Source organism: Lates calcarifer, linkage group LG8, assembly GCF_001640805.2.
Source record: "Lates calcarifer isolate ASB-BC8 linkage group LG8, TLL_Latcal_v3, whole genome shotgun sequence".
In the NCBI taxonomy this organism is placed as follows: domain Eukaryota; kingdom Metazoa; phylum Chordata; class Actinopteri; family Centropomidae; genus Lates; species Lates calcarifer.
Window position 1 is genome coordinate 23,900,700 of NC_066840.1, and position 20,089 is coordinate 23,920,788.

General features: G+C 43.3%; 1 protein-coding gene across 3 annotated transcripts; it reads left to right on the forward strand.

Annotated features, from left to right (window-relative positions):
* Positions 1-647: 647 nt before the first annotated feature.
* Positions 648-20,005, forward strand: slc44a1b (solute carrier family 44 member 1b). Of its 3 annotated transcripts, XM_018679579.2 has the most exons (16): positions 648-796; positions 4,050-4,139; positions 5,323-5,465; positions 8,581-8,717; positions 9,828-9,921; positions 9,998-10,167; positions 10,258-10,347; positions 10,436-10,593; positions 10,672-10,858; positions 11,215-11,383; positions 11,470-11,626; positions 11,737-11,820; positions 11,907-12,044; positions 12,143-12,379; positions 12,492-12,590; positions 14,206-20,005. In XM_018679579.2, exons 1-16 carry the CDS (start codon positions 740-742, stop codon positions 14,227-14,229), a joined length of 2,034 nt encoding a protein of 677 aa, XP_018535095.1. In that variant the 5' UTR covers positions 648-739; the 3' UTR covers positions 14,230-20,005. The 3 variants fall into 3 exon arrangements, with proteins under 3 accessions (XP_018535095.1, XP_018535093.1, XP_018535094.1); XM_018679577.2 differs by lacking the exon at positions 14,206-20,005 and having other exon boundaries at positions 12,492-14,195; XM_018679578.2 differs by lacking the exons at positions 648-796; positions 14,206-20,005 and adding an exon at positions 2,124-3,571 and having other exon boundaries at positions 12,492-14,195.
* Positions 20,006-20,089: the final 84 nt, after the last annotated feature.

Sequence of the window (20,089 nt, forward strand, 5' to 3'; positions counted from 1 at the left end):
AAGTAACTAAGTAAATCTACTCAAGTATAGCACTTAAGCACAGTTCTGAGGTACTTGTACTTTACTTGAGTATTTTCATTTTATGCCACTTTATACTCATGATCATCTTATAAACCATGATGCAGACGGATGAAACTATTCTGCTCAACCTTGAAAATATCAAAATGCTGCTGATGCATTAAAGCTCCAGTAACTAAAATCCAGTAATAGATTTCATAGATACTGAGTACTTTTAGTTTTGATACTTCACATACAGATTTTGCTGCTGATACTAATACTTACTTACTTATACTTTTACTTACTAAAAATAATTTCAAATGCAGAACTTTTATGACATTTTATTTGTAATAGAGTATTTTTATACTTAGGTAGTTCTACTTTTACTTGGATCTGAAAAAATGCTTATTATAAAAAGAATATGATTTAATTCTGTATTAAAATGAATTTAATGAAGTTTCCTGATGAGTTTCACTGAAAATCTACTGTTTGATAAGAAATGTACACACACACACACACACACACACACACACACACACACACACACACACACACACACACACACACACACACTCAGTGGTCAGCCTGGTACAACAGTAAACAATAAGACAAAAGCTCTCTGTGCTCTCTGCAGGCTGACCAGACCCACATCGCTGCTGTCCTCAGTCTGACAGCAACACCAGGACTCTGCAGGACTCTCCAGGACCAAACAGGACCAAACAGGATTCTCCTCTACAGGGCCATGGACCCAAAGCGTTTGTCCTCCAGCTCTCAGCAGCAGGTTCGCCTCAGGAAGAAGGTAAAGTGTTTGTTTTTGTGTTTTTTCTCAGTCGGACTCTGTCTGTCCTCATCTTGCTGTTGGACTGTGTAAACACCAGAGAGATGAAAATACTGTGGTGGATTGTAACTAAGTACATTTACTTGAGTACAGTACTGAGACACATCTGCTGACATGCTTTTAGTCTTTTTAAATACTGGAAAATTCTCAAAATAAGACAAAACAGAAACTAGATGGCTGACTCTGTCTATTCACATTAGCACTATACTTCAGTACAGTGTTAAGTTACTTTATGGAGTAATTTCCACTTTCTGCCTCCGTATACTGTTAATAAACGTATAGGACTGGTCCGGGGAAAGTCCCTTTGGCTCTAATCCAATACTATGGTATGTCTTCTTCAGGTTTTTTTAATCAGAGTCTAAACTCAACAAATCACTGGAGTTACAGTACAAAGCCGGATTTACTGATCATTTAACGAGTGATAAGGTTAATAAACATGAGCAGCCAATGCACCTTTCAGTATCATTATTTAGTACAGTCAAACACTCCTCCTTAATCTTTATAAACAAACACCATGACTTTATAAAGTTACCCGAGTCAGGCCTGGCCCTCGTTGACCATTTCACTCTCCTTAGCGTTTAGCTTTAGCAACCCGAAGCTGTTGTAATTAATGGTGCTAATATTCTTTTCAAAGGCTAACTTAGTTCACAAACAACAAACAAAGTAAAATGCTGCTGAAGCCTGTTGCCTCCTTTAACTCTCGTCAACAAATAGAAATAATTAAATAAAAGACAACACAGCAGTGGCAACACACTGCAGGTGAATAGGATGAATATTTTAAACTGACATTAAATGATTTTATTTTTTGTAGTAATTTTTCTTCTGAAATGGTAAATATGCAAATCAGGTGTTATCTAATTTAAAAAGTGCTGATGTGTTAGAGTCAAATATTTTCCCTTTTTATCACTTCATAAATCAGAAAATACTATAAAACATAAAAAATCCATTTTGCCATGTTTTAAGGAATAAAATATGACTGATAAACCCCTCTGTAATTAACTAATATAACTAACTGAAATCTACAGACACAAACAGATAAAGTTAAATAAAATAAATGTCTGAATTTGTGTTTTAGATGTTTTCTTTCCACTAGACTGAAGGAAAACACGTTATAGAAGTAAAATAACCGAAAGTTGACCAGTGCACAAATAAACAATATTTTTGTCTGTGAATAAATATCTGCTCAAAATAGATAAATAAATAATGTAATTAATTATTTAAATGATGCTTTGTGTTCTCAGGCAGGATACACATGAGCAAAAAAGAGCTGATCCAGAATCAGCCAGCTGAATCAGTTTATTCTGAGAGTTTTACAGTAAAACACTTCAGTTTAAATCTGAAATTACAAAGTTCACTTCCTGTTCCTGTTTACCTCTGACATCACAGCGTTTACTGTGTGTGACAGTAACTCCAGCTGTTAAATAACATGTGGAGCAGTGGTGAAGTTTAAACTAACCTCACAATCACAAGTATTCAAGTACAGTACAAGTAAATAATGTACTTTCCACCACTGGTTACTGTGTGTATATGTGTGATGTAGTCTGTATACATATACGTGTGTGTGTGTGTGTGTGTGGTGACTGGTGGAGACTGTAAAAACACACTAACAGTAAACTCTGTGTTCATGTCGAACTGAGACAAAGCTTCAAATGTTAGGAGTCTGTTCAGTGTGACAGTCTGCACCACCTCTCTACAACCACACTACGACCACAGGCTACTGACACGCTTCCAAAGAGGTCAAAGGTCAACAGGAACAGAGCAGAGCAAACTCTTTTAAAAACAGTCTTTATTGACAATGACAATGTCAACAGACCTCCTGAGGGCCCCACTGACCCCGCCTGTACATGTCAGTTTCATTAATTCCCCACAAACTAAACAACACTCTTCAGAAGTTTCACCAGTTTTATGTGTTATTCACTATTATGTTATCGTACGTGAAGTGTGTGTGAAGCTGCCTATAACCCAAAGTGCTTTATGAATAAAGATTATTCTATTATCCCACCTTGCTTCCCTAATTCCCTGCCAGCTGTTTGCTATCAAATAAACCAGAAACAACCAGAAGAATAAGAGCATGTGTTCGTATGACTGTCAAAGTAAAAGTCAGATAATTCATTGAGAGTTTCAGCAGAGATCTGGCAGGAAAACAGACGAATAATAAAATCCACAATAAAACTACAGGTACACAAAGAAAAGTTCCAAATCTTTGTCTTCCTACAAGAAGTTCTCCAGCGTGGGGAAACAGCGCCACCCTGCCATTAGTCTCCACTCAGTGGTCACCCCCGGTACTGCACCTGCAGCTCCGGTAAAACCGTTTGTTCTCCGTTCCAACACGAACACTAATTGCGCATGCGCAATGAGATGAATGGCCGCTGCACCTGACGGCCCACCAGGAAGTGTGGCGGACAAATCCTCGGCCGTTAATCCCCCGCTCGGTACGGTAACCGGAGGAGGCACCGACAATAGCATGCACAGCGGGCCGGAGCGCTAAGACTGACCGTCGGGACCGTCTCCGTTCCGGGCTCGGCCTCCGGGATCGCGCCGCTGCGCAGTGAGTGCATGCAGGCAGAGCGCGCGGGGCTGTCCGTGTCCTCCCCCCCGCCTGTCGGGCTGCAGACCCCGCTGCTGCTGAGCTGAAGCTCCGTGAAGCTCCGTGAAGCTCCGTGAGGCTCCGTGAGGGTCCGTGAGGCTCCGGGCACGTCCACCCTGACTGCAATGGGATGCTGCGGTAGCACGGAGGTAAGCACGCCCCGGCCCGGACCGGCCCGGCCCGGTACCGTCCTCCCCCCACCCCCCACACCCCGGTGCCCTTCAGCAGAGCACCGGTGCGTGTTTATTTTTTTCACCGTGAAAGGGAAACCAGTCCCGGGAAGCAGAGAGGGCCGAGCTGGGATTAGAGCCAGGAGCCGTAATCCAATTACCTCGTCCCGGGGACAGGCGGGTCACCGGGGCCTGTTAACGGCACCGTCATGTCCGCTGCTGCCTGTAAACAACCGGCCCGGAGCTCCGGTTCAGTGCAGCTGTGTGTGATCTGATTAGTGATGAAACCGAGCCGAGCCGAACCGAGCTAATAGGCCGGGACGGGGCGGAGTGTGTGTGTGTGTGTGTGTGTGTGTGTCTGTGTGTGTGCGTGCGGGGCGGAGGTGTAGAGCGGCTCGGCCCGGTCGTGCAGGCCCGGCTCTGCTCTCGGCTGTGACCGTGTTTTTGTGTGTTTCAGAGGACAAAGAGAGAATGGAGACCGCTGGAGGACCGGAGCTGCACGGACCTGCCCTGGTTCCTGCTCTTCACCGTCTTCTGCGTCGGCATGGTAACCACAATAAACCCGCCATCATTACTACAGTGTGTCTAGATCATAACACAGTAATAGTACTGTGATAACACAGTAATAGTACTGTGATAATACTGTGGTATCTGAGTGTCTGTGTATTATGTGTTTGTGTCACAGCAACAGCAGAGGAAGTACTCAGATCCTTCACAGTAAAAGTACCACAGTGTAAAAATACTCTGCTGCTCAAACTCATACTTTAGTAAAAGTACAGAGGTATCATCAGCTGATTGTACTTAATTAAAAAGTAGTAGCAGTGACTGATATCTGCTTCAGAAACATTTTACTGTCGGAGCTGGTTTTATTTATTGTTGATTAATCTGCTGGTTGTTTTTATAAATCACTGTTTATGACGAGACTTATTAATCATAAAACTTCTTGTTCAAAGTGCTGCACAGTGTAGTACAGTGGTGTATAGTGATGTTACAGTGTGATACAGACAGAAACATTTCATTTATTCTCACTTACTCAGAAACATTAAAACCACGTGTTGTTCTGAGGCTAAATGAGCAGCACCAAACACAGAAATACAAAAATATACAACATGAACTAAAAGTCTGATGCTGAGGTTGTAGTTGATGTGGAAACAGATAAATATACAGTATCTAACCCTAACTGTTCAGTTATGTTTTCTTTTCTTTAAAAACTGAAACATGAGGCGCCTGATTTCCTGAAGACAGTGAAGGCAGCAGCAGAGCAGACAGACCCTCAGATGATTGGTCAGAGGCTGCTTTGATTTTCCAATTGAGCTGAGGATGGAAATTAGAAACCTGAAGGTTTGAGGATGAGTGAAGAGAAAACACAGAGACATGATTTAATTTAAACGTGATCAAGTCGTAATGTTTAAATGTTTCGAAAACATCACGTTCACTGTTCTTTACCGACATGATTCAGAGCGACAAACAAAATGTTTCTGAACGTCTCGGCTGATTTGGAGAGAGAGGAGAACACTGAATCCCCCACACCAAACAATAAAACACACAGATCATGGGTGACAGCACTCCCCAATGGCAGGGGCCTCCCCCAGCAGGACAGTGCTCCCACCACACGACAAAAAAAAATTTTTAATGTTGTGTCTGACCATTAACGAGAGTTAATCATTACTATGACTTTGTGTTTAGACGGTTCTCCCTCTCTAATGTTGTTGTGTTTTTCTGTCACGCAGGGCAGCATCTGCGGCTTCACCATCGTCACCGGCGGCGCCGCTCGCCTCGTCTTTGGATATGACAGCTACGGCAACACCTGCGGTCGACGCAACGAACAGATCGAAGGCGTCAAGCTCAGCGGCCTCGACCACAGAGACAGGAAGTAAGTCTGGTTTTATATCAGGTCATAGATGCTGTGATACTCTTACTGTGGTAAGTTAGTGAGTAGAGTATGACTATTTTTTAGTGTACACTGGTGGTAGTGGAGTATTTTGTTGTGTGTATTTGTTTGGTATTTGTTGTTCTACTGTTATGACAGGTTGTGTATTTAGTTTTATAATTTTGCAGTATTTTTTGTAGTTTTATTTACGTATTTGTACACAGCCTGGTGCTGAGCGTGTAGTGTCCTTGTGTGGTATTTGTAGTTTTTAACCTCGGTGTTATTTGTTGTGTAAACTGGTTGTCAGCCTGGCTCTGTGTTAGTGTAGTATTACTGTATTACTGTTGTAGTATTACTGTTTAACTGGCTCAGTCTGGCACTTGAACATGTGGTGCATTCAAGGTCCTGTGGGAGTCTGCTGTGTATGTTGTGCTGACAGACTGTTCAGAGCTGTGACTCATCACACACACACACACACTCAGCCTATTTTTACCTGCAGAAACAGCAGCAGCTGATGAAATATGGATTCAGTGTTCAGACCTACTTTTACTCACAGCAGAGATCAGTGAGTTCAGATGTTTGATTATTGATTAATCTGCTCTGTGGGTGAACTGAAGTGACGAGCAGCTAAAACACACACACACAGATGATTTAATATTAAATGTAGAAAGTATAAATTATCATAAATTAAATGTATATGAACAGAAATTACAGTCAGAGGCTGCTGCAATTCATTGATTAATCTGCTGATCTTATTCTTGAGTAATCATTTCTAAAATTGTAATCAATAATGAAAATAAATTCTGCTCACAATTCTTGAATTCGTCAACCAACTGTCCCAAACCCAAAGAGACTGAATCTGTGATTTGTGCCAAAGAAAAGTATTAAAACCTCTGAAGCTGAAACAAGAAAATATTTCACTTTTTTCTTGAAAATGACTGAAACCGTAAATTGATCATCAAATTAATTTTCTATTGATCAACTTATTGAGTAATTGACACATTTTTGCACTTTTAATTTAATTTATATCCTAGTATATCACAGTAATTAGTGAATATAGAGTACAGTAGAGTAGAGCAGCAGCAGTACCAGATGTGTTACTGTGACTGTGCTGTCACAGTAACACATCTGGACTACAGGACACATCTGTCCACATGTGTCTGTGACTCTACCTCCACCTGATAAGTTCATCGTTAATCAGACGTCTTCAGTCAGACTGAACTCGGCTCGTTATCAGAGCAGCTTCAGTTCTCTGTCACACAGGAGGCGTTCAGGTGCACGGCTGAATGTAGGTCACCTGTGTTTTGGCGGCAATGAAGAGTCCAATACGCCAGTCACTGGAGTTATGTAGATAGAATAACACATAAAGGGAAAACAGGAGCCGCACAGCAGCAGCTGGATTCATGATTTCAGACGGTGACGGGAAACGAGGGAGAGAGATTGATTTGATTTTCTTTTCTGTTACTCAGGACAAAACCTTGGACTCGTTCAGACTGAATGGTTAATAAAAATAATAAATAATGAAAATAATCCCAGCTCTGTTGTCTCTGGAGTGTAAATCTAATATAGTTTGTTTGAAGGAAAAGTGAAGCTTCAAGAATTAAACCTAAGACATGTTTTTATTCTGGCTTCTTCAGATTTTATTCACTTCAGTGTTTTCTTGAAATCAATGGACAGATGATCTCTGTCCTCTGTGAATATATTGTTTTCTCTGGGTTTTAAGTCCCAGTTTATTTATTTTTTTCTCTTTTCCTCCTCCTCTCTAACATATTCCGAGTATAATTTTACACAGAGCAGATTTACCTTAATTTAAAAGTGAACTTTTAAGACCATTCCTTAAAATCTAAACTAACGTCCAAGTCTCTTTCTTGTCTTCACCCTCCAGCAGAGTTCAGTAGTCGTTATGGTTTAGGCAGGGAGGGTTAGTGATGATGATATAATGACAGAAAGAGCAGACTTACAGGCAGATGAGTGTGATGGCAGGAACACAGAGGAAGGAAGGAGGAAACAGAACAGACAGAGAGGACTTGTGTAGATAGTCCAGGTTGATTAGAGAAGGTGACTGAGGGCACGAAATACTGGAGGAGAAAAAAAACACAAGGACAGGAAACAAACAAGCATGGTCATTTCAAAATAAAACAGGAAATACTAAGATTCACTCAGAGCAGCAGATCATGATCGTTCATCCTGGGAGATAAAACTGCAGCTCGGCGGTTTGAAGGTTGCAGGTTTGAACCCTCCTCTTCCAAGCTTCCTCCACACCCTACAGACACGCAGGTGCAGCTCTGACGACGAATAAATTAAAGGAATTAAAGCGAGCGTGTGAGTCTCAGGTGATCTCATTAACATGCTGTGAGGGGGTGTGATCACAGGACCGGTGTGATCAGCTGTGATCACAGATTCTCGGGGCTGTGGGCGAGGATTTTACTGCAGACTCTTTGTTTCTCTCCCACGCTGAACATTCTCACATTCTGTTCAGATTTTTACTCTGAAACAAGAAAAACCAGGTTCGCTGCAGGAGGAGAGCGCGTTTCAGTCCTTCGATTGACGACGCGAGCGCGGCTTCGTCTGCAGCAGCTGTTACTGTGAACTCAGACATCACTGGTGGATTATGGATCAGGGCCTACAGGGGCACAGGGCCCCAGAGGCAGTGAAAACAGGTGTTATTCTGACCAGGTGTTCGCCCTGCACCCTCTGTTGTTGTAGCAGTTTGTTACCAGATGCTGTAAAATCAGCTGAATGGGTCGTATCAGTGTTGATGTTGATTTTATTTTGGTGCATTTGCAGCAGGTCAGTCGACAGTCTGTTGAAGTCGAAGTGGATTTAGTCTCCACATCTCTGACTGTGAATCACAACTCAGAGCTGAGGCTTCTTCACCCTGAGCTGTTTGTGATTACACTTTTTACCTGTTAAATCTGTCACTACTGAAGCTGCTGTGGTTCACACACACTCAGAGACTTTTACTTTGATAACCTGTCAATTCTTTGGATTAAAAACTTCCAGATATTCTCTGACTTCAGCTGCTGCTTCTCTTCATTTTCACATTTTTCACTATATTTTATAAACAAAGTAATTAGTGACCTTTAGTGACTCTCCCTGTGCTTTCTGTCCGCCGCAGGTTTGTCTTCTTCCTGGATCCCTGCAACATCGACATCGTTCAGAGGAAAATCAAGTCCATGGCTCTGTGTGTGTCTCTGTGTCCCACGGAGGAGCTGAAGACCTACCAGGACCTGAAGAGGTTCGCCATGGTCAACGGTGAGGTCATCGCTCTGTCACATGACCTGTAGCACACCTGAACAGGTGACGCTGGGACAGAAATGGACAGGGAGAGCATGTTTTACAGGTGTTGGTGCCTGAAGTTTGTGAGTTCCAGATTAATTTGAAGTATTTACAGTATACACAGCACAGTATCTTTGTAGTACATTAAAAAATATTTTACTTCCTGTTCACTCATCTTCCTCTCTGGCTCCCACTGAGCAAAACGTCACGTCTGAGGTCCTGGCTGATATCTGTGCAAACCTGTGTGTGTGTGTGTGTGTGTGTGTGTGTGTGTGTGTGTGTGTGTGTGTGTGTGTGTGGCTGGTTGGTTATAAAGGAAGCAGTGATGTCAGCAGTTGGCCCGACACTCACAATGATGATTTAATGTCTGCAGACACACCATCAGTGTACAGTCCTGTCCACACACAGTAACACACACACCGTACAGTAACACACACACAGTACAGTAACAAAGGCAGCATTAAGCTGCTGCGGCTCTGTCGTATGGTTGGTGCCACTCTGCTCCGTTTGTCCTCCATCAGCTCTGACTCGGTTCAGTGTTGAAACGTGACAGAGACGTTTGATCAGGTGACCTCACTGCTCCTCTGGCAGCCATGTTGTTTATGAAAGGAGCCACTGTTACAGATTCACACAGGAACCACCTGAAGGAGCAGACTGAGGTTATTCAGCCTGATATTTAGCTCCTGCTGATACAACGTCGACAGTTAGCGGAGCTACATCCTGTGTGTTTTTATTCTGTATTTGTTTCTGTTTAGTCAAAGTGTCTCTATTAAAAGAAGCCGAATCAGCTGTGATCAGCTCCTGTTCACAGTGAACCTGTGAATGTACCAACAGCTATCACAGGATCACTGTGATACTGAAGTAAACTTAAAAACACAGTGATTCTGAATGAAGTTCTGCAGCTTCTTCTTCTCTGATTTCCAAGTGGATTTCAGGAGATTCATTCTGGATGTGGTGACGTTTCTGTGTAAGAGCTTTGTGATTGGTTCAGGATACAGAAGCAGCTCACCTGTGTGCAGGTGTTCAAGAGAAATGATCACCAGCTGTGTGGGTGGAGCCTAACGTGTCTGTCTGTCTGTGTTTCAGGCTCTGAGCTGTGCTCCTACGAGTTAGCGGGTCATAAATACCCCGGTCTACCTGAGAGGTTCACAAAGTGTCCCAAACTCCCTGTTCCACCCAGGTACGTCCAGCTGTTTACCTCACACACCTGTGGATTGCTTTCCTCTTCATGTCTGACCTCTGACCTCTCTCCTCAGTAAGCCGTTGCCGGTGTTTAACCGCTGCACTCCGGTGGATATTTCCTGTTATGCGAAGTTTGCGGAGGCTGTGGTGACGTTTGTGGGCGATAACAGCGTCCTGCACCGACTGATCGCCGGCGTCGCCGCCAGTAAAGAGATCATCATCGGACTGTGTGTGCTCGCTCTGGGTGAGGATCTCACTGACATTAGATCGTCTTCATTTTAAGTGGTTTTGCCTCCAGGATTTTTCTGACCTCTGACCTCTGTCTGTCTCTCAGTCCTCTCTATGATCCTCATGGTGATCATTCGGTACATCTCCGCCATCCTCGTCTGGATCCTCACCTCGCTGGTCGTCCTCGGATCCCTCGGTAAGATCACGTCCTGTTGTGCTCCTTCTAAAACTGAAATCTCAGCTCAGTCTCTGTGAGTGTGACTGTGCCGTGTTTGTTGTTTCAGCGGGGACCAGCGTCCTCTGGTGGCTCTACATCGACCACCGGCTGTACGGAAACGACACCTCCTCCAAAGCAGCGAAGGAGACGAAAGAGGAGGTGGAGATCACCAGAGACAGCGGACAGGCGCTGCTCGTCTACGCCGTCGCCGCCACTGTCTTCACCGTACGTAAATCTGCTGCTGTTAGAAACTTAAAGGAAGGAAAGAAGGAAAGTGAATGTTTGGTCTGCTTCCTGTTTCAGATCATCCTGCTGCTGCTGATGCTGTTCATGAGGAAACGAGTGGCTCTGACCATCGCTCTGTTCCACGTAGCGGGGAAAGTCTTCATCCACCTCCCCCTCCTCACCCTGCAGCCCTTCGTCACCTTCCTCGCCCTCCTGCTCTTCTGGATCTACTGGATCCTGGTCCTGCTCTTCCTGGGAACCACCGGTCAGTCTGAACCCTCAGGTGTCACAGATATTGCAACATTTCATGGGTCATTTCTGCAGAAAATGCACTGGTTCTCTAATTTTTTAAGCATTTTTAGAGCTGACGAGGTAAAGCAGCAGAGATCAGAGGGGCAGAAAACCCTGACGCTGTTTAGACAAAGACATTATTCAAACTGTGCAGGTGAAACAGTCTGCCCCCTGCTGGTGAGCAGACTGAACTGCTCGTATTTACATGCACCCGCAGTTTTACATTTACACCGATCACCAACACTTAATCTTTGTTATTTATTTGTTCTCTGCTTTAATTTCATGTCCTGCTCTGTCCCCTCTGGGTCCTGGTCTGTGTGGTCCCAACAGGAAACCCGGTTCAGAATGAGGAGACAGGGTTAACAGAGTTCAGACTGACAGGTCCTCTTCAGTACCTGACCTGGTACCACGCTGTGGGTCTGGTCTGGATCAGTGAGTTCATCCTGGCCTGTCAGCAGATGACTGTTGCCGGTGCTGTGGTCACATATTACTTCACCAGGTGAGTTCTCCACGTCTGTAACACACCTGTAACTCGCTCAGGATCTCTGTGGAATAAACCAGATTAAAGAGGATTTTAAATTTCAGGGACAAGAACCGACTCCCGGTGACCCCGATCCTGTCCTCGGTCCTGAGGCTGGTCCGGTATCACCTGGGCACGGTCGCTAAAGGATCCTTCATCATCACACTGGTCAAGATCCCCAGACTCATCCTCATGTACATCCACAACCAGCTCAAAGGAAAGGTACAAACAAACTTTATTTAAACCGTAAGAGGAAACACAGGAAGGCAGGTTTGGTCTCAGACTGATCCCAGAGCAGCAGCTGGTTTAATGTTTCACCTGATCTGTTCCAGGAGAACGCGTGTGCTCGCTGTCTGCTGAAAACTTGTATCTGCTGTCTGTGGTGTTTGGAGAAGTGCCTCAACTATCTCAATCAGGTAACACAAACAACCCACTCCTCGCCTCCTGTTTTTAAACATCACGTTCACACCTGTCTCACCGGGGTTTTCATTTCATTTCCCAGAATGCATATGCAGCCACAGCCATCAACAGCACCAGTTTCTGCACGTCTGCGCGCGACGCCTTTGTGATCCTGGTGGAAAACGCTCTGCGCGTCGCCACAATCAACGCCGTCGGAGACTTTGTGCTCTTCCTGGGGAAGGTGAGGTGGATTTAACTGGTGTTTCCCACCCGGTCTGAGCTGGTTCTGGTCCCAGAAGAGTAGAGTTCATCACTGATGATGTTTAAATCTGTCCTCAGATCCTGATCGTGACGTCGACGGCGTTCGCCGGCGTCCTCCTCCTGAACTACCAGCGGGATTACGCAGAGTGGCTGCTGCCGCTCATCATCGTGTGTCTCTTCTCCTTCCTGGTGGCTCACTGCTTCCTGTCCATCTTTGAGATCGTGGTGGACGTCCTCTTCCTCTGCTTCGCCATCGACACCAAGTACAACGACGGCACCCCGGGGAAGGAGTTCTTCATGGACAAAGCTCTGATGGTGAGACGGCAGCAGGCGGTGGGGTTGTGTGTCCTGTCTGTCTGACTCCTCCTGTCTGTCTGTCTGTGTCCTGTCTGTCTGACTCCTCCTGTCTGTCCTGTCCTTCCTGCAGGAGTTCGTGGAGAGCAGTAGGCGGTTGGAGCGCGCGGTGGAGCGTGGGAGGAGCCGGGTGAAGGAGGTAGCGTCAGAGGGGGCGGAGATGAAGCCCATGGTGAGTGACAGCGGCGGAGGAGGGGGCGTGGCCAGGCAGAAGAGCTCGTCAGAGGAGGTGGGGGCGGGGCCCGAGGCGTGCGGTGGGGAGTGGGAGGAGCTTCAGGAGTTCCAGGTGTACTACCTGCTGGTGGGGGTGCTGGTGGACTGGGTGCTGACGGAGCAGAGCGACTTCGTCCTCTGTCTCAGCGAGGACGTCGTCCTCTTCCTCTGCGTCTACCTGCCCACCTCCACCCTCTTCCTGTTTGTCAGCCTGCTGCACACACCAAGCCCCGCCCCCTCCACCAACACCGCCAAATCAGCCGCCGTCACCGCCACGTGCTAACGAACATGTGCTAACAAACTCATGCTAACTCATGCATGCTAGCAGACACTGTCCTGAGCATGCTAACCTTATCATCATCATCATCATCATCATTACTCCTCAGCACCTGAGATCAAACCCTTCGTTGTCTTTGTGTTTGTAATTTATTTTTTTTACTTTTTTATATTTATACTTTTTCATTGTGTTTTTACTTTGCAGCTGTTTGTTTTTGAGTTTGGCCTTATTTTCTCACCGTGGTGCTTTAAGGAGAAGACGGACTCAGCAGATACAACAGTAATGACTTAGTGTTGAATTCAACATGTGCAGTCTACAGTCTCAGGGTTTGACGTAGTTCACATTAAGGTCCAGGAGAGGGCGCCGAGCAGTTACTGCCCTATGAATCTATGAGTAATATTAAAGGAGGACAGTATTAATCAGCCTCTGAGAGGTCAAAGTTATTTTTCTTGTGCTGACAAGGTGAGAAAAGTTTGATTAAAGTTGTTGTTTAGAGAAACTGTCTGCTGGGTCCCAGCTCCTCCACAATGATGTTTTAAATCATTTCCAGACCTGAGGTCATGTCCTGGAGAGTTCTCAGTCTGAAATTAAAAACCTTTCACTGACACAGACTCTTTAAATCAGGCTTCTTTTCAGGCTCCTAAAGTAAGTTATTATTTCCTGGGTAGTGAGGAGAAAGTGTAGGAGCTGCCTTTAGGCCTCCATGTTGGCCAGTGGTTTCCGACTTCTTTTACCCCTTAAATCAAATGTACTGTATGTCCACCTGTAACCCTGGTCACTGGTGTTAAAAAGGTGTTTTGTTTTACATGGTAAATTCATCCAGTATTTTATGAGATAAATTGAACATTAGAGCAGCATCTGAAAAAAACAAACATGTTGTTTCAGGGCAATATGTTTTTTTTCTTTCTGAGATTTATCTTGTGGCCCCAGATCTGGAACCAGTGAAGTGGGGAAGTGAAATTTAGGTCAAGTTAACTGAAGAATAAAAGTGACAAATATGAAAAGAAAACTGTTGAGACTTTCTTTTTGTTGTCTGGTCTAAATCCTGATCCGCTGCAGAATCAGGTTTGACTTCAGCCTTTTCGTTCAGTGTCTCTGTTTTGTGGACTCGTGGCCTCAGTGTTGCTAAAATCCTGCTTTAGTCCTGCCGGCTGGTCCGAATGTTCAGCCCCCTACCTGACTACCCATGATTCTCTGCTCTCACCTCCATTAACCACAGACCCACCTGTCATCGTCCATCCTTTGTGTTTGATCGTCTGCGAAACTTTTAACCGAGTGGACTTGTTTTCTGTTTCAGGCTCCGGGGACGAGTTCAGCTTGACCAAAATCAGCCAATGGGACTTCTTAAAAAACAAAAAACAAAACAAAAACAAAAACAAAAAAAAAAAAAAAAAGAGAGAGACATTCCAAATGTTTATTTTTACCAACGTGTAACATGTTTACTATGGTTTCACTCCAGGGAAAACGATATTTTAATAAGAAACTGTAAAAACGTAACAATGTAATGATGCACTTTATATTGAAGCGCTGCAGATTTTAAACCGGCTGATGCATTTTTTCGTAGTGATGTCGTTTTTTATAAAACTAAAGCATCTGGTCTCACTCTGAACTCATCGCTCACACTTCAGTTCCTAACAGTTTTTCAGCGAAGCAACTTTCTTTTTTTTTTTTCCCCTGAACGTTTTTTGTTCTGGAGACGACCTGCGGACTCACTGACACACTCTCCACCTGGACTCCATGTTGGATCTGGAGTCGCTGTGATGTCATCAGAGGGGCGGAGTTTGCAGCCATAAAGCTCCGCCTGATTCTTGGATGCGATCAGAGGACGGAGGTCAAAGGTCAGACAGATTCTGATGCAGCTGAAGATGAGGTTTTTATCGGACAGGATGCACTGCGAGCACATCGATCAATACATCTGATTGATTAATGATTTACAACTAAATATCCATTACAACTGGACACAGTTTAACTCATTCAGCGGTCTGTTACTGGTCCACAGACCAGGGATTGGGAAACACTTCCAGCGTGATTTGAATTCAAAGTTTAGCAACAAATAAATCTTTTAATCAATAAAATGGAATCAATATCTTCAGATGGAAGTTTAGATAAAAGAAAGAAATACTCAGATCCTTTGCTGACATAAAAGTAGTAAAACCACAATGTAAAAATACTCTATTACAAGTAAAAGTCCTGCTGAAGTAAAAGTACTAGCATCGGAATATATTTAAAGTACTAAAAGTAAAAGTACTCCTTATGCAGAATGGCCCATTTGAGAATGATGTATGTTATATTACTGGATTATAATTATTGATGAATTTATGTGTTCACTCTAGTAGCAGTCAGATAAATGTAGTGCAGTAAAAAGTACAGTATTTCCCCTGAAATGTAGTGAAGTAGAAGTAGCAGAAAATGATATTCAAGTACCTGAAAACTGCACAGTACTTGAGTACTTGTACAAAACTAATTCAAAAATCAGATCAGTCGCCACTGAAACAAAAATCTGACTGAAATCAGACGCTGAGCCGCCATGTTGCTCGCAGTGTGACGCCTGTGGCAGACTTCCATCGGAGGTCATTGACCTCTCATCCCACATGGGGGCAGCACAGTCATGATGGAGGACATGTTTTGGGGTGGTGGTGGTGGTGGGGTCATCATGTTTCATTGTGAATGGCGTCAACGATGACGACGACTGACAGATTGATTTCGTCACCTGGATCAAAGCTTCCTGTCCTGGAGCTCGAGCTCCTCTTCACGGTTGAAAACCTCCACAACACAGCGTCAGAGCTGTTTGCATTGAGAATCCAGAGAAGAAGAAGGTGGGTCGTATGTGGGCGGAGCTTCCTGTGGAGGTGACGGCTGAGTTCAGACAGTCAGCAATAAAACAAACTGCACCATGTGACCACATCTACAACAACAAGTCTTCCTGCTTCTGTTTGTTCAACATGTTCCAGGTTTACGTTTTGATGTCGAACACGTCAACGACTCGACTGTCTGAGGTTTAACGTTCAACTTCTCTTGTTGTCCAACAAGGCAACGGGTTGGGCCTCACAGGACCCTGAGATGCAGCTGAAAGCTCACAGAAAACCCAGTAAGTGGATCTTTGAGCAGTTCTGTCGTGTTTGGTTAAGTGGACTGACGTGATGAAGGCAACGGGGCTGTTGAGGCAACTCGTGATCTGTTGCCCATCCTGGTTGCCCAACATGTTGCCTTGTTGCCCTGCAGGTTGAGCTGATGTGTCAGGCTGAATCCAAATGTTCCCCCTCCAGACTCAACCCAGACACAGACCTGACCAAACTGCTTTAAGTTATTGGGAATGAACGTACATTCACAGAGGAAACTATGTGTGCACCCAAATCTTAACAAGGACCAAACGAGCTGATTGGCTGAAACCAACTCCAGTCAGGAAGTGGGTACAGAGGGAAAAACACCTGGTCGAAATCCTCCTCAGAGTTTCACAATCGATTTTATAAAAATCGTTTCCACAATCCTCAAAGACTCCTTGAACTATCCAGTTTTTTTAAACAGGTTGTTGTGCTAACTTTAGCTTGAGCCGCTGATTACGACAGAATAATCCAAATTATTCAGCCTGTGAATATTCTGACCTGTGATCGTTCCAGCCTCAGCTACACTGACAACTAAAAATCCAGCATTTGAACAGAAGCTCGTCTGAGAGGGTCAGAAAATCAGGGACTCCAGTCCAGAGGTCTGGACGTTTGGATTCGGCCTCAGTCTGATGGTTTATTGAGCTGTGATGGAGTCAGTTTGTTTTTTTATTAACATTTAAACATCAACCCGCTGATTTGTTCCTGTTTGGATCTGAAGAAAGTTTTGTTGCTGTGGTTCTGAACATTGCTCTGTGCGCAGTTTAAACTTTATTTTTCTCTCCTGATTGGCTCAGCCCCGCAGCAGTCACAGGCTGCGACTGTTCCCATCATCGCCCACCTCTTGTCATCCAAACACCTTTCACTTCAAAAGATAAAACTGGTCCAAGAGTTTCAGCAGCACGAAGACAAAAAAATCAAACAGCTTCCCTCTACTAAACCTAAACATCCGACCCAACAGCTGATCTGAGAGCTGTTTTAAGATCAAACCCACAGAAATTCACGTAAATCACATTATGGTGGAGAACATCTCTTCATGTAGTTTACTCGTGTGCAGAAACTCTGGACCTCACAATGAGATTTAGCTTTGAAATATAAAGAGCATGTATGTTATAAACCTGTTGATACAGTGAGTCAGTGGTCACAGGACTCGATGCTCCGAGCATGTTAACTAATTGCACTAAAGATGGAGTTCATTCAACACTGACGTCAGTTTAAAAGTAGCTGTAAAGTATTTTAGATGAAGTGTTTGTAGCTCAGATATTAAACACACACACACTTATTCATATTCAAACATCCTGAAACGAAAAAAGAAAAAAAAAAACTTCAATCAGTAGAAAATCATGAAATCAGCTTCTCAAACTCATTTATAAACATTTTGTTTGAATCATGTGACCCCTGACGCCGGGCAGATTTAAGGAAGGAAATGAAAAGTTTCATTCCAACATCAGATTAAAGAGAAAAAAAAATAAAAGGGCTGGAAACAACAATTATCATTCTCAGAGTCTGAGGCGACGCCTTCATATTTTGTCTGAAACTCAGCTTCAGTTTACTGTGACAGAAAACAGAGAGGGCTAAATTATTATCTGCTGTTCTCCAGTTAAAGACTCTGTGTTACAACAATTAAATGGAATTAACTGGAAGTGTACTAATTATTCATGGTTATTATATTACCTAATAATTCATGGCTTCTTGCAAAGTATTAATAGATAAGAAAAAGAGACCAATCAAATATCAAAACAAAATGTTTGTCAGTTCAATTGATCAGTTGATCAACTGATCTTTGTAAGGTTTCTAAACCATAAAATCATGTTTGTTAGACTCCAGGACTGTGTTGTAGCAGCTGTTCATAAACCCCTCACTGTGTTTGACCTTAGTCAAGTTTTTAGTATTAAAAAACTGCAACTTTGACAGAGGCAAAATTATCTAAACATTAACTGCAACTCGTTATTCAGTCAGACTTTGTATTTTTCATAGCTTAGTTTCTAGTTAGCACCTGCAGTTAGTGGGTGTAAATATGAGCTAATCTTTACATAAGAACTAGATTGTGTGGTGCAACTGGTTTTAGTTTAGAGATAAATTTACTCCACTCAGTAAACACTGACGTCAGAACGAACTTTACTAACAGCTGCTACAACCTCTCCTGTTCAGGTTTTGACTGTTAAACACAATATATTTCATTTCTCCATCTCCTCCATTAAACAGATGGTTAAGTTTTATTATATAGCTCAGTTTTTTCCTAATAATTTCTATTACTATTCTTCATTTCTGCTGCATTGTTTGTTTGTGGACACATGTCTGATTTTGCATGTTGAGCTCATCCTGCTGTCCTCTTAGCTTAGCATTTAGAAAAAAGTGGACCAACTGATCACTCTGTTTTTGTTATAATTAAAGCAAAATCCTATAGTTCTTTCCAGGAAACTTCTTATGACATTATTTGGAAATAAACTGGAATTCATTACAGAATCACAAAATAAAGTGTTGCCAAAACATTTTACAGAGCAGGCAGTTTGAACCTCAACACGACTGCCGTCCAAAATGACTTTTTTTTCTGCTCTCCAACATGTAAATGAAGTTGTTTTATAGCATCATTAGTTTTCTCTAGGCAGTACAACAACAGCTCTTGCAGCAAACAGCAGGGTGAATGAGAGTGAAGGAGCAACTGCTTCAGGTGTGCTCCTTTTATTGAGGGCCCTGATTGCTGATAGGTCAGCTCAGAGCCAGGAAACCAATGAGCAGGTACGACCTCACTGCAACAGGTGGAAACCAATCTGGCTTGTTAGCACCTGAGAGTGGAGGAGGAGAAAGACTGGAGGGAAAAACCCCCAGACACTGACACGAAACAAAGGAAATATGGTCCCAGTTTCGAAGAGCCCTACAATCATCACATTTCACATGATTTTTATGAAACACAGATGAGGAGAAAATATTGTTTATACTGTGTAAGAAATAGGAACCAACAAAACTCCAGGGTGATCTGGTTTTAAAGATCCAGCTCTGATGAGTTTCAGGTACATGGTGATGATGTGTCCTAAACAATAAATATCTGGACTGTTGGAATGAAACGTTTTAATCTGCTTCAGTCACCAAATCCCAGGTGTAGGGTCGACAGGTGAGCTGTGGGTTAGGGACGCTCCGATCAGTGAATATGGCCAAAGTCTGACGCCTGTCTAGACTTTGAATTTGTGTGTTCAAACGTATTCAAAGAAATTCAACATCATTATCTGACATTAAAGTTGTAAGATGCACTCCCCTCGTGGAAATGTTAGAACCACCTTTATATTAGCTAACATTAGCTTAGCATTACGCGGTGTGGTTTGCATTGGAATCCATTTCGACAAAATTTCATGAAATTTAGTTTCATTCATTCAAAATTAATCCTCTGAAAAGACGATCACCCCGTGAGTGATTTAAGACATTTTGACAAATCCAAACAAATCGATTGATCGATTGGAGCGTTCTTAATTCTGCATTTACCCGCCATTTTTCTCATTTTACTTTTTGGTCGTCGTGGTTACTGCATTTTAAATAAGCAACCTTCAACCTGAGGACTGTTGTCCAGCTTCCTTCAGCCCTGATTGGAGCAGATGAAGGGCCGACGTTGTAGAAAAGCTGATCCAGAACCAGTTGCATGTCCATGTTTTTTCTGCTCTGTATCACAGCACGTCATCTTCGTACGGTGTGAATAATCTGCTGTTAGATTCACGGTACTAAAAACTCTTGAGTTACCTGATAGGCGCCTCAGTTTCTCTCAGATGTGACTCTTAAATTTGTCTTCACACGAGGGACGGCTACATAGCAAAAAGAACAAGTTAAGATTTTAGGCCGACACGACTAACTAACTGTCAGGTGTAACACTAGTGTTTAGGTTTTCTCTGCAGTAAGAAGTTGTTTGTAACATTGAAGAACTTTTTCTTTTCCTCTGGGTTCATTTTTTTATATTTATCATTTCTTGTATATTTGTTTTTTAAGAAAAATAATAAAATTGAAAATTTACATCTCTGCTTGTTGCTTTCTGCTTTCTGAACAGCTTGTCACTGACGGAACAAGGAGAAAAATTGTTGTAAAAAAAATATGTAA